Source organism: Pristis pectinata, chromosome 5, assembly GCF_009764475.1.
Source record: "Pristis pectinata isolate sPriPec2 chromosome 5, sPriPec2.1.pri, whole genome shotgun sequence".
Classification (NCBI taxonomy): Eukaryota; Metazoa; Chordata; class Chondrichthyes; order Rhinopristiformes; family Pristidae; genus Pristis; species Pristis pectinata.
Genome location: NC_067409.1, coordinates 29,858,781 through 29,873,432, shown reverse-complemented (window position 1 = coordinate 29,873,432; position 14,652 = coordinate 29,858,781). Strand labels below are relative to the sequence as shown.

The window sequence follows — 14,652 nt, the reverse complement described above, 5'->3', positions numbered from 1 at the left end:
CAGTCGGCACAAAACACACCAACTTTCCTTTTCAATTCATTGGACTGCCCCCCCACCCCCCCCTACGCACAATCCCTAAAACCCTGCACCAATAATCTCTCCTTCCCACACCTTATCTGTACCCAGTCTATCTCCAACTCCCCCGTTCAACTGTCCCATCCAAACTATGCTGTCAACCATTAACTCACACCCACTATCTTACAATCTTACCCAAGCCAATATCGGTAAACCCAGTTACTCCTGGACTGCAGGCTCCCTTGGAGCCTGATTTCCGAAGGAGGAGCCAGATATTTCCCATGCCTTTATTCACCGAAAAGAACTTTGCCATCTATCCCACAACTTCCAAATCCTGTCACAGTAAATATGCAGGTTTTAATTTCATGCACTTAATTTATTTAATTATGCCATTTTTCATTTGTTGTCTCTTGCTAGAGTACAGTCACTGAACAGTTGAAAAAGCGTTACAGCAAGGAGCAGATATATACTTACGTCGGAGACATCCTTATCGCTGTTAATCCATTCCAAAAACTGGATATCTATTCCTCAGAGGTTAGCTACTAATCATAGTAACTATTCAGCCTAGCAACTCACTGTGACTGTAATACAGAATTGATCCAGATGTCTCACTTTTCACTATAATTTGATGTGACAATATTTTCTGGAAAGCTATCTATTTAACAGTAAAACTGTTTCTGTTAGAGTCTTAAATGGAATTGAACTATTTATGCGCTTTGGAGAAGATTTTTTTACAGTTTGATTCTGTTGAGAAGCTGTGAACCTCTTGATGAAGGCAGATGGTATCTTTCCCCTAGATAAGTATAGCAGGAAAAGAACATTAAATCTACATTCCATTTCAAAGGCTTCCAACTTTCAATCGGAGATAATAATTCACAGAATATGACATCAGCACAATTGTTTGGTTTTCTTTGCATCAATAAAAGATCATTAACATCCCACTAGATGGAAGAAGCATACATGCAATTTCCTTCAACATTTCCATGTTCAAACTTTTGTTATTCAAAACTTGCATATTCCCTTTATTAACATTGTAAATGGCAGGTAAAAGATGAGCTTACAATTCCTTTCAAATTGACTTCTCTGGGTTTTAATTAAAAAAAATATTTTTGCTTAAGTATTGAAACAGATGTAAATTCGCTCGGATGAGGAGGGACTGAGTAGGCTTGGCCTCTGTCCTCCAGAGTTCTTCTGGAGGTGAGATACAAAATAAAGGCTGGACAGAGTAGATGCAAGGAGGATGTTTCCCCCCAGTCAAAACTAAGGCTTGCAGTCTCAAGGTAGGGTTTAGGCTATTTTGGACTCAAATAGGGTTTTTACCATTCAGAGGGTGGCAAAACTTTGGAATTCTCTTCCCAAGAGGGCAATGGATTCTCAGTCATTGATTGCATTCAAAACAGAAATCAACAGATTCCTCAAGAGGAATTAAAGGAAATGGGGATAAGGCAGGAAAATAATGTTAAGAAGATGATCTTGTTGAATGGTGGAGCTAGGATGAAAAGGCAACTGCCCCACTTTTGCTGCTATTTTCTGTGGCCTGATGGTTTATTTATTAACTGAGGTCTACAGGTTGTTAGTGACTGGAGAAATATTCAACACAATCTTCTTGCTGGAACATTAGACTTGATTCCTAAAATCAAGTGGAACAGTAAGGGCATATAGGCGTAGGATTGGGGTGAAATCACAATACAGGGTTGAAGGGGACAATGGAATTGTCTTATATACTACTTAAGAAGCATCATTTGATAGCACTACGGACCTTGCAGTCATTTTAACTCCCTGCTCTTCTGAAAAAGTGATTAGAAAATAATGGTGGAAAATGAGGTCAAAATAATAAACAATTCCCTGACAACTGACACCCCCACACACCTCCCTCCCCAATACATTCTCACCATAACCTATTTCACAATGATCGTGCATTCAAACTGAACTTACACACTTATAACCTGTTCATCAGTGCCCATTTGGGTTTTTGCCAGGATCACTTGGCTCCAGACCTTATCAAAGCCTTGGTCCAAACATGAAACTAGGAATTGAATCCCAAAATGAAATGAAATCGCCCTTGATGCCAAAGGTGCTTTTGACTGAGTGTGTTAGCATCATGGAGCTCTGATCAAATTGAAGTCAAAGGGCTTCAGTGGCTGGAGTCATATGGCGCTTGAAGGTATATAGCTGTGGTTGTTGGGGATTAATCATCCCACCCCCCAGGATATCACTGCCAGAGTTCCTCATAGAAGTGTCCTAATTTCAATCATTTTCAGCTGCTTCATTAATGACCATCCTTCCATAATAACATCAGAATTGGGGATGTTTGCTCATGATTGAACAATGTTCAATTCCATTCACAACACCTCAGCAAATGAAGCAGCCCATGTCTGCATTGAGCAAGATCTAGACAATATTGATACATGATCTGATCAGTGGCAAATAATATTTGCCTTAGAAAAGTGCCATGCAATACCTGTCTCCTAAAGAGAATCTTAATGTTCTCTGGGTCCCCAACCACCAACATCTGAGGGGTCATCACTGACCAGAAACTCAACTGGAGCAGCTACACAGATATTGTGGCTTCACGAGCAGGTCTGAGTTTGGACATCTTGGGGTGAGTGACTCATCACCTGACAACCCAAAGCCTTTCCACCATCCACAAGGTACAATCAGGAGTGTGATATAATGCTCTCCTTTTGCTGGAGGAGTGCAAGTTCAGCAGCTCAAAAAGCTTGACACCATTCAGGACAGAACAGTTTACCTAATTCGTACCTCATCCACCACCCCGAGTATTCATTCCTTCCGTCATTGTCACACTGTAGCTGCAATGTGTACCATCTACAAAATGCATTCCAGTTACTCATCAAGACTACTCCAATAGCACTTACCAAAACCCCTGACCTCTATCATTGAGAAGGACAAGGGCTTCAGGCAGGTGAAAACATGCCATATGCAAGTTGCACATTATCCCAATATTTTGCATTCCTTCATTGTCTTTGGGTCTGAATCCTGCCCTAGTAGAATCTTCACCAGAAGAACTGTGGCAGTTTAAGAAGATGGCTCATTGCCATTTTCCCAAGAGCAATTAAGGATGGGCAATAAATGTTGGCTTTGCCAGCAGTGCCCAGATCCTCCAAAAGTGTATAAATAAAATTTAAAAATAAACTGTTATTGACAAGGAAAAAGGGCTAGATAATTGGTCAATAATTGGTCAATTGCTGCTGCAGAGGTGGTGTAATAAGAGAACTGGGGCAGGCAGCCCACAAACCAAATTCACAAACTGCGTGATTTCACAGACTTTTCAATCATTCCATGTAATACCAAGTGAACATTTAAAGGGGTAAATGGAGGGTATTCATTTTATTAGGAAGAATGAAAAGGATTGATACTCTTTGGAAAGTAAGATCTAAAATAAAATGGAGGAACCGAGGCATCTGATAGATCCATATTTGTCAAATAACAATGGTAGCACTACAGATTAGTAACAATAGTGAATGGCAACCAAAAGACTTGGATAATATCTGGTGAAGTAGAACTGAAAGCAGAGAAGCCAACATGTTGGGAAGTTGTGTGCAAAGCTGCCTGTAATTATCCTTGTGAGTGTCAGGAAGTTTGAAACCCATGCAGTCAGTCCAGATATTGTTGACTGCAATCCACTGGGGTTTTCTGAACTTGTTGGCTGCTCTTTCCAACTGCTCACTGACATTGGACTCATCATGGATTCCAATAGTGAAGTACAAATTTGCTGTGTTTCTCCAGCAGTTATGCTGAGGAATCTGCTTATAGAACCTATGCTAGTTTAGACTTGGAACTTATTTTTAATTCCAATGGAGAGAAACAACTGTGTGCAAGGTCCTGCTGTAAGTAGTCTGTACTGCTTAACAATGATGAGAGCAGTTTGAAGATATAGATTGAAATGATCTTCTAGCAATAAAAGGTCCATCTTCTCTGACTGGCACTAGTTCAGGCATGAAGGTTTGTGAATCATTAAGTGACGACAGTCAGTAATAAATTGTTTGCCAATGATTCCATCCTCAGCAGGAGAGTTGGCTGCCTTCAGCATCTGCAAACTGCATTCATCAAGGATAGGCCACAAGGCATTGCATCAGACTTTTGTCTAAGTTAATGACTAACCCATTACAAGAGCAAATTGAACACAATGAAGCATAGACAAAACTGAGTGCAACTGATTATTCTTATTACCCAGTTCCATCATTTATGGAGCATGCATGGAGTGGGTGAAAGATTAAGCCACAACACCAGGGTTGAAGAGAACATACATAAGAACATAAGGCATGGAAGCAGAGTCAGGACAACTGACCCTTTAAATTTGGTTCACCATTCAACAATCTTCTTACTCAGTGTTATTTTCCAGAACTATTCCCATATCACTTGCTTCCCTTCATGTCCAGAATCCTGTCAATCTCTGTTTTGAATTAACACAATGTCTGATCCTCCACAGCCTGCCAACGTAGAGAATTTCTCATTTCAGTCCTAAATGGCCCTTTATTCTGAAATTGTGCCTCCTGTTCCTAGATTCCTTTCCTACATCTTTCCTACATCTAGCCTGTCAAGCCCTTTAAGTAAGCTTCAAAGAGATCTCTTCTCATTCTTCTAAACTCTGGAGAATACTTTCCCAATCTACTCAATCTCTTTTCATGCAGCAAACATGTCATCTCTGGAAGCAGTATAGTAAGTCTTTGCTGAACTTCCTCTGTAGCAAATACATCTCTTCTTAGGTAAGGAGACCAGACTACACACAATACTCCAGATGCTGCCTCAGCAGGCCCTAAATAATTAAAATGATATTTCCTTATTGCTGTTACCAAATCCTCTCATAATAAAGGTTAACGTATTGTTTTCCCTCCTAACTTCTTCACCTGCATGTTAGCCTTCATTGACTTGTGTACAAGCATATCTAAGTATCTTTGAATTTATTTTTGACACTATCTACTTTCACACCATTTAATAATTTTGTTTGTCATGTGCACCAAAGTGGATGACCTGACATTTTTCCCACATTATATTCCATCTGCCATGTTCTTGCCAATTCACACAGCTTGTCCATATCCCCTTGAAAGTTCTTTTCATTCTCCTCCGTACTCACAATCCCATTTTGTATTAATCCCTTAATCCAGCATTTGGCCCACAGCCTTCTATGCTGAGACCATTCAAGTACTTACCTAGACAGCTCTTAAATGGTGTTAGCATCTCTGCTTCCACCACTCAACCCAGCAGTGCATTCCAGGTACTCGCCACATTCTGGTTAAAAAAGGACCCCCCTCAGAACCCCTCTAAATCTCTTCCCCTTAACCTAATTCTATGTCTTCCAGTTTTATTCGCCTCTGATATGGGGAAAAGTTTCCTGCAGTCAACCTTATTTTTAATCCTCATAATTTTATATACCTTAATCATGTCCCCTCTTAACCTCCTCCACTCCAGCGAAAGCAGACCTGGCCTCTCCAGTCTCTCCTCATAACTGGAATACTCCATCCCAGGCAACATCAAGGTCAATCTCCTCTGTGCCCTATCCAGTGTTATCACATCTTTCTTATAGTGTGGTGACCAGAAATGCATGCAGTACTCCAGCTGAGGTGTGACCAAAGTTTTATAAAATTGGAGCAGAATCTCCCTGTATTTAATGCCCTAACTATTGAAGGCCAGTATCCTGTATGCTTTCTTAACCACACTGCCACCTTCAAGGATCTTTAGACTTGCACTCCAAGGTCCCTCTGTTCCTCTATACTCGCTTGGACATTACCATTCATGGTGTATGTCCTAGCCTCTTTAATACTCCCAAATTGCATCACCTCACATTAATCAGGATTAAACTCCATCTGCTATTTCTCATATCTTTTCACCAACACATCAATATCACCCTGTAACCACACTGTCAACAAATCCACCAATCTTCATGTCACCTGAAAACTTACTGATCACATCTCCTACATCCACATCCAAATCATTCATGTATGTTACAAACAGCAAGAGTCCCAGCACCAATCCTTGTGGAACACCACTAGTCACAGGCATCCAATCACAAAAATGACTCTTTACCATCACCCTCTGTCACCTATTGCCAAGCCAGTTTTGGATCCAGTTTGTCAACTTGTCCTGGATCCCAGGAGCCCTAAACTTTTGAACCAGTCTCCCATGTGGGACCTTGTCAAAAGCCTTACTGGAGTCCATGTACGTCATATCTACTGCACTGCCCTCATCAATGCACTTTGTTACCTCCTCAAGAGATTCAATCTCTATTAATCCCTTCCTTTCCAAGTGATCATTATTCCTGTCCCTCAGAACTTTTTCCAATAATGTCCCCCTGTAACTGATGTGAGGCACACAGGTCTCTGATTGCCAAACTTTTCCCCGTCGCCCTTCTTGAAAAAGGGGCCCCATTTGCTGTCCTCCTGTCATTTGGGACCATACTTACGGCCAGCAAAAACTTACAAATCTCAGCCAGAGCCACAGCAATCGCTTCCCTTGCCTCCCATAAATCTCATCCGGCCCTGGGGATTTATCTACCTTTAAGCTGGCTAAGGCATCGAGTACCTCCTCATTATTTATGAAGATTTGTACTAGAATTTCACCTTCCCTTTTGCTGCTCCAATAACAAAGTCTGATTCCTTTGTGAATAGGTTTGAGAGTACCATATTGTGTATTCATTTAGGACTTCACCTTTACCACCCATAGATTGCCACTGCTGTCCCTAATGGACCCTCCTCTTACCCCAGTTATTCTTTTGTCCTTAATATATACAACTCCATTGGATTTATCTTAATCCTGTCTGCCAGTGATATTCCATGACCCCTCTCTGCCTTCATAATTTTTCAAAATTGCATTAAGTTCACAAAAGTACAACTGTACTACCATCGGGGAGGAGGTACAGGAGCCTGAAGACCCATCTCAATGTTTCAGGAACAGCTTCTTCCCCTCCGCCATCAGATTTCTGAATGGTCCAAGAACCCATGAACACCTCCTCATTATTCCGCTTTTGCACTATTTATTTATTTTTGTAATTTATAGTAATTTTTATGTCTTTGCACTGTACTGCTGCCTCAAAACAACAAACTTCATGACATGTGCCAGTGATAATAAACCTGATTCTGACTCTAATGCATAGAAGATTCAACCCTTCTTAAAATCTAACAAGCTGAACAAGCACTACAGGCAATATGGATGGAAGCTGATTGGTCCATTGTGATGGACTCCCAAGGAAAATTAACTGGGAGGAACCAGAATATTTTCAGCAAGAAGCCACTGGAAGCTCAGAGCACAGCCTCTCTTATTTAAGCTTTAATTCTGATGCTTTCTCATCGGTGAAGCTCATCTGCCAGGTTATACTAACTACCATATGAGGCGAAAGTAGGAACTTCCATGGTGTTTATCTGCTTCAAACTAATGGAGGTCTCCTGTTTGTCTTTGTGGGAATACCACACCATGTTGGACTGTGTAAACACTTGCAGTGCCACTGCATCCTTGCTGTAAGGTCAGCTGTACCTTTGGGAGAAATTAATGTACCTGCCACCGGCGCAGAGTGCTGCATTTGTCAATGGCTGAGTGAAGTTGGATGTGGTGCCTCGATCAATATCACAGTAATGCCCTTTCGGTGCCTGAAAGGATACTGTGGCAAAGCACCTATGATTACTGTGATTACCGAATCTATGGACATGAAAGTTGGCATCTCCATAACTCCCCTCCAGCCTGAAACCAGCACTTGGGGAAGCACCTAGGTTAGCTCAATGGCCAGGCGTCAGCCCAGTAGTAATTCACCCTCAACCTACAAAAGCCTAGTGATGGGAAAGGGTTATCATCCGCTCTGTTCACATCTCCCACGTCTCTTTTATAAAAGCAAAGTGGTGAGGATGCTGGACATCTGAAATTAAAATAGCAAGGATGGAAACACGAAACAGATTAGCTGGTGCTGTGCAACTTCCTCTAGTTCAGATGGAAGAAGAGCAACTTCTCCATACAAAAAAAATAATTTATTGAAATAACTCTCAACTCTTCTTTTGAATTCTTTGCCAAACAATTGTGTTTCAAAAATTAGTACCTTGATGCCCAAAAGATCCACTTTAGTTTTTGGAGGCAGAAACACCACAGTGATTGATTCAGCTGGGGTATATCCAGACTTGGGGGTGAGTCTCGCTTCCACCATATTTGCAAAACTAATATAAAGGGTGGCCAAGACCTGAATTGCACCAAATGCAATTTCACTGTTGATGATGGTGAAAAAAGGGAGCTGTGTCTGCAATTCCATACTTCTGAGGAATAGTGGTGAAGCCTATGTTGGTGTTAGAGCGGCACAGTGGTTCAGTGGTTAGTACTGTTTTCTCACAACCCCAAGCATCCAAGTTCAATCCTGACCTTGTGTGCTGTCTGTCTGTGGAGATTGCACGTTCTCCCTGTGACCGGATGGGTTCCCTTCACATGACTTCCTCCCACATGCCAAAGACATGCTGGTTGGTGTAAATTGCTCCTTTTGTTGGTCAGTGACAGGAGAATAATGTGGTGGAAATGGGGGCGGGTGGACTTAATGGTGATGTGAGAGGGAAAAAGTAGAATGTAGATTGGTACTTGATTGTCAGTGCAGATACGGTAGCCAAAGAGCCTTTGTCTGTGCTGTATGACCATGATTATGAACATCCCTGGATCTCAAGACCAAGAACCCAAACTGCCATCAACCTCTAGTTGGTCAATAACCTTACAAGTTTTACACATATGGAACATGACAACAAAGATTACTTCAGGAAAATTTACAGGGCAAATTTTGCTGCTCTCTTGGAGTGTGACCATTTTGGGTTTTAGCTTCCAAGTATCCTATAGTATTAAATAGAATGTGTTGCTATCAATTCAATTGTGGAAGATCTCATTCGAAACATTTGGGGCTTGACAAGGGCCATCCTGGCAGATTGTTTCCTTTGGTTGGAGAGCCTAGAACAAGAAGCCACAATCTCAGGAAAGGGGGTTAGATGTGCGGAGCAGAGGTTGGATAGAATGTACTTTTACAGACCGTGGTGAAATCACTGAAATTCACTGCACTATACGACTGGATAATCTGTTATTGAATACATTCAAGACTGAAATTGATAGATTTTTGAGGTCATAGGGAATATGGGGTTCAGGTGGGAAAGTAAAGTTAAGGAAGAAGATCAGCCTTCAATTATCAAAGAGAAGAGCAAGTTTGAAGGACCATTCATACTGCTGTTTCTTTCATTATAGTATTGCATAGAGGAAAATTATATTTGTTTTATCAGAAGCATTGATGGTAGTTTCCTGATAGTCCACGTTAAGCCTGCCAGTGACAGAGCCATGAGACATGTGGGAAATAGTGGATCTCCCTTGTGAGTGAAGCTTGATGTGAGGCCACAACAATTTTAGGATTTCATTAATTTGTCATTCTCTATCATCCACTTACCTCACTTGACCATTATCATCAAGCCAGAGCACCAGCTCTATCTCAGTTAAATTTACATGGGCTTGCCAGAAATAGCTCCAGGAGTATCTAAAATGAAGCTCATAGATGTAAGCAGCATGCACTGGACCACATCCCATCTGTGGTGCCAAAGGCTTGCAGTCTGGAAATAAATATGACTCCACCCAAGCTGTCCCAGTATAGTTACAATGCTGGCATCTCCACAAGCGTGTGGAAAATTGACTAGGTCAAATACAATCCGGCTTATTTATCACCCATTTACTCCCAATTATCAGAAAAGTGGCAGAAAATGCCATCATTGAGCAGCATTTACTCACCAGCATCCTGCTCAGTTTGGACTTTGCACAATCACCTTATTGATCCAAAATTGAACAGAAGAATCCCAGAGGCAAGGTGAGAGTGACTGCCCTTGCTATCAAGGCAACATTTGATGAAGCATGGCATCAAGCAGCATGGTGAATGGATTCACATCTCGTTCGAGAAAGATGGTTGTGGTTGTTAGAGGTCAATCATCCCAACTCCAGGGCATCAGTACAGAGCTCCTTAGGCACAACCACCATCAACTGCTTCATCAATGAGCTTCCATTATAAGAGAATATGTTCACTGATGATTGTGCAATGTTCAATTCCATTTGCAACTCCTCAGAAAATGAGGAGCATGCATGTCGGCATGTATCAAGATATAGAGCATTCTAAATTAAGCTGATTGGTGGCAAATTACATCACACCATATTGATTTATATTGATCAAGCAATTGGTATCTCCAACAAGTGAGAATCTAACCATTGAACTTAACATTCAGAATCAGAATCAGGTCTATTATCATGGACATATGACGTGAAATTTGTTGTTTTACGGCAGCAGTACAGTGCAAAGACATAAAAATCTATAAATTACAGAAGTAAATAAATAGTGCAAGAAAAGGAAAGATGAGGTAGTATTCATGGATTCATGGACCGTTCAGAAATCTGATAGTGGAGGGGAAGAAGCTGTTCCTGAATTATTGAGTTTGGAGCTTCAGGCTCCTGTACCTCCTCCCTGATGGTAGTAATGAGAAGAGGGCATGTCCTGGATGGTGAGAGTCCTTAATGATGGATGCTGCCTTCTTGAGGCACTACCTCTTGAAGACGTCCTCAATGGTGGGGAGCATTGTTCCCGTGATGGAGCTGGCTGAGTCTACAACCCTCTGCAGCCTCTTTCAATCCTCTGCATTGGAGCTTCTATACCAGGTGGTGATGCAACCAGTCAGAATGCTCTCCACCGTACATTATAGAAATTCGTAAGTCTTTGGTGACATACCAAATCTCCTCAAACTCCCAATGAAATAGAGCCGCCGGCACGCCTTCTTTGTGGTTGTGTCAATGTAGGATAGACCCTCTGAGATGTACACACCCAGGAATTTGAAGCTGCTCACTCTTTCCACCGCTGACCCCTCAATGAAGACTGGTGTGTGTTCTCCCAACTTCCCCTTCCTGAAGTCCACAATCAGTTCCTTGGTCTTGCTGATGTTGAATGTGAGGTTGTTGTTGCGACACCACTCAGCTAGCTGATCTATTTCACTCCTGTATGCCTCCCCGTCGTCATCTGAGATTCTGCCAATAACAGTGGTGTCATTGGCAAATTTATAGATGGTGTTTGAGCTGTGCTTAGCCACACAGACATGAGTGTAGAAAGAGTAGAGCAGTGGGCTAAGCAAGCATCCTTGAGGTGTGCCTGCGAGGAGGAGATGTTATCATTGTTCCCCACTGACTGTGGTCTCCTGATAAGGAAGACGAGGATCCAATTGCAGAGAGAGGTACAGAAGCCCAGGTTTTGAAGCTTGGTTATTAGTACTGAAGGGATGATGATGTTGAATGCTGAGCTGTAATCGACAAACAGCAGCCTGACGTATGTCTTGCTGTTGTCTAGGTGCTCCAAAGCTGTGTGGAGAGCCACTGAGATTGCATCTGCTGTAGACCTGTTGTGGTGGTAGGCAAATTGCAGCGGGTTCAGGTCCTTGCTCAGGCAGGAGTTAATTATAGCCACAACCAACCTCTCAAAGCACTTCATCAAGCTAGATGTTAGTGCTACCAGGTGATGGTTGTTGAGGCAGCTCACCCTATTCTTCTTGGGCACCAGTACAATTGATGCCGTTTTGAAGCAGGTGGGAATCTCATACTGCAGCAGTGCGAGGTTGAAGATGTCCTTGAACACTCCAGCCAGTTGGTCAGCACAGATTTTTGGTACCCGGCCAGGTACTGTACACTGCCAGGGCCTGACGTCTTTCAATGGTGTTACCATCTGCATTTCCTGTTCTGTCAACATCCTGGATGCCCACCATTGACCAGACTCTTAACTGGACCAGCCACATAGGTGCTGTGGCCATAGGAGCTGGTCAAAGTCTGGATGTCCTGTTATAAGTGACATAACTCCTGACCTCCAAATGACATTCCACTATCCATAAGACATGTTGGGAGAGAACTAGAATTCACTCTACTTGCTTACATGAGTGTAGCTCCAGCAACACTCAAAGTTGAAGATCATGCAGAAGAAAGCAGCCTACTTGATGTCCATCCCATTCCCTGCCACCCTCAACATTCATTCTCTCCATTACTCTCCTCCATAGCCACAATGCATACCAGCTACATGTCTAGGCTACCCAGACATCATCTCCCAAACTCACCACCTCTACCAAGGTCAAGGGCAGTTGGCTAATAGGAACAGGTTCCCCTCCAAATTACACACCATCCTTTATTTGTAAATATTATCACTGTTCCTTCATAATTCCTGAATCTAATTCCTGAAACTCTCTACACAACATCACCATAAGAGTACCTTCTCAAACAACTGGCTCACCACTGCCTTCTTGAGGGCTATGAAGGATGGACAATAAATTTTGCCCCTGCCAGTGATATTCACATCCAATACATCAAAACATTTTAAATGATAGTGGTACTATTAGGAGCAGTAGATGGGGGTTGACATTGTGGCAGCAGTCCAAGTATACTGGCACCCAAAAGGACTGGCCTCCATTATGGTTGATGGAGGTCATTTGGCCCCTTCGTGCCTGATCTGCTATTCAAAAAAAGAATGGCTGATTTTGTGCCTTAGTTTCACCTTCCTGTACCAGCCCCATTTCAGTTGATTCCTTTAATATTTACAAATCCGTTGAACTGTGTCTTGAACTTGCACAGCAATGGAGCCTCCACATTCCTCTTGTGTGGGGATTTCCAAAGATTCACTACTCTCTCAGTGAAGAAATTTCTTCTCCTCCCAGTCCTGACTGGTTGATTCTTTATCTCAAAACTGTGACCACTGGTTCTAGACAGTCCATCCCGGGGAGGCACCATCTTAGCATCAATGCTGTCAAACCCCTTTAGAATCTTTTTTATTTATGTTTCAATGAGATCACCTCTCTTCTAAACTCAGGAGAACATAATTCCTGATTCGTAATCTCTCCTCTCATGACAATTATGTCTGTTCTTTGTTGAACATCCTCTCTTGCAAGTACTACATCCCTCTTTAGATAGAGAGGCCTGTGCAAAATGCAAAATAATAAGAGTAAGACATATTTATTCTTGCACTTGAACCCTCTTGCAATAAAAGTCAACACACCATTTGCCTTCATAATTGCTTGCTGTACCTGCATGTTAACCTTTTGTGATATGTGTACAAGGACACTCAGGTCCCTCTGTGCACCAACACTTTTAATCCCTTTCTTATTAAAAAATATGCTGCTTGTCTAGTTGCTTCTGTAAAATATGGATAACCACATTTTATTCCATCTTCTATGTCCTCACCCATTCATTTAGCTTCTTCCCCTTGAAGCCACCACCCCTATCCCATCCAGCTTCAAATTGTAAGCAAACTAGAACACCTGGTCCCCTCATCCAAATTGTTGATATAAATTATAAAGAGCTGAGGCCCCAGCACTGATCCCTCTGGCACTCCAGTGGGAACAGAATCTTAACACAAAAATGAACCATTTATTCCTGCTATCTGTTATTTGTGCATTGGCCAATGGTCAGCTTATGCCAGTATATTTCACTGTATTCTAACTTGTTTAATAATCTCTTGTACGGAACCTTATTGAAGGCTTCCTAAGAGTACAAAAGGTTCACTTTTCCTATTCAGCTAGTTACAAGCTCAAAGAACTCTAACAGATTTGTCAAATATGATTACCCTTTTATGTTGAGATTGGTCTCCTATGAGCCTCCTGATTTTAGCAGTTGAAATCAAATTATGCACCAATAATGTCATCAGACTGAGACTTTGGTCTGCGAATTATATCCCCAAAAGCCTTCTGGTGCTGTTTTCAGGTTACAATGGCAGCGGGTGATTGTGAGATCACGGATCATACTGGGAATATAATGCAACATTCTTGTTATCCTTATCATTCCTCCCCATCCCTAACACATTGTTCACATTGGGGAGGGTTTTAAATCAACCCTTAACTATTTGCGTTTTCAAGCCAGCTAATTGTGTCTCATAGTTTTGTGAGGACAGGGGAAGTCCTGGCTTTTGCAGACATTTTGTAGTGGTGTTGGAATATATGTGTGTGTTTCATTTTTGTGAAAATAAAAATATCGGTCTTGATTTCATTAACTGCAGAACACAAACTCTGTTTTCAGTTGGAGTTTGTATTCAAGAGCCAGATAAATACACAAAAGAGAACAAAAAAAAGATATTTCAAAGTGATTAAATGAAATGGGGTAGAATCATGCTAACCTTTAATGTCAACATAAACCAGTTGGGCAGAGTGGCCTGTGTCTGTACTGTAAATTCTATAATTAAAGAAGAAATTTGATTTGTTTGACTTACAGTTTATTTACATCAATTCCTTTAATAGCAGCTGAATTGATCTGTTCACTTGATTCCATTTCCAGTATCATCAGGAAAAAATATTACTGACAACTATCATTCTTTTCCATTTTGTTTATAACAGCATTCCAAGCTGTATGTAGGGGCAAAGCAGACAGCCAATCCACCCCACATCTTTGCTGTGGCAGACATTGCCTACCAGGCTATGATCACTTACAATTCAGATCAGGTATCTGTCATTCCACAACAAATACACCTTGTGCAATTTTATGTTTTCTATTCTCTTCATGCTGTTTGTGATGTCAGTAACTGGCTGCAGCGACTAATGTGCCTTTTTTATCTGTCTCAGTGCATTGTGATCAGTGGAGAAAGTGGTGCGGGGAAGACTGAAAGCACCCACTTTTTAGTAGAAC

The 14,652-nt window shown here is 41.7% G+C and overlaps 1 protein-coding gene across 1 annotated transcript in view; it reads left to right on the top strand.

The window, feature by feature from the left end:
- myo3a (myosin IIIA) overlaps nucleotides 1-14,652 on the top strand; it is a 180,065-nt gene that overhangs the window by 17,753 nt on the left and 147,660 nt on the right. The window contains exons 4-5 of the mRNA XM_052016177.1: nucleotides 433-549; nucleotides 14,364-14,468. Of these exons, the coding sequence (XP_051872137.1) occupies nucleotides 433-549; nucleotides 14,364-14,468 (222 nt within the window). The remainder of the gene's footprint in view (nucleotides 1-432; nucleotides 550-14,363; nucleotides 14,469-14,652) is intronic.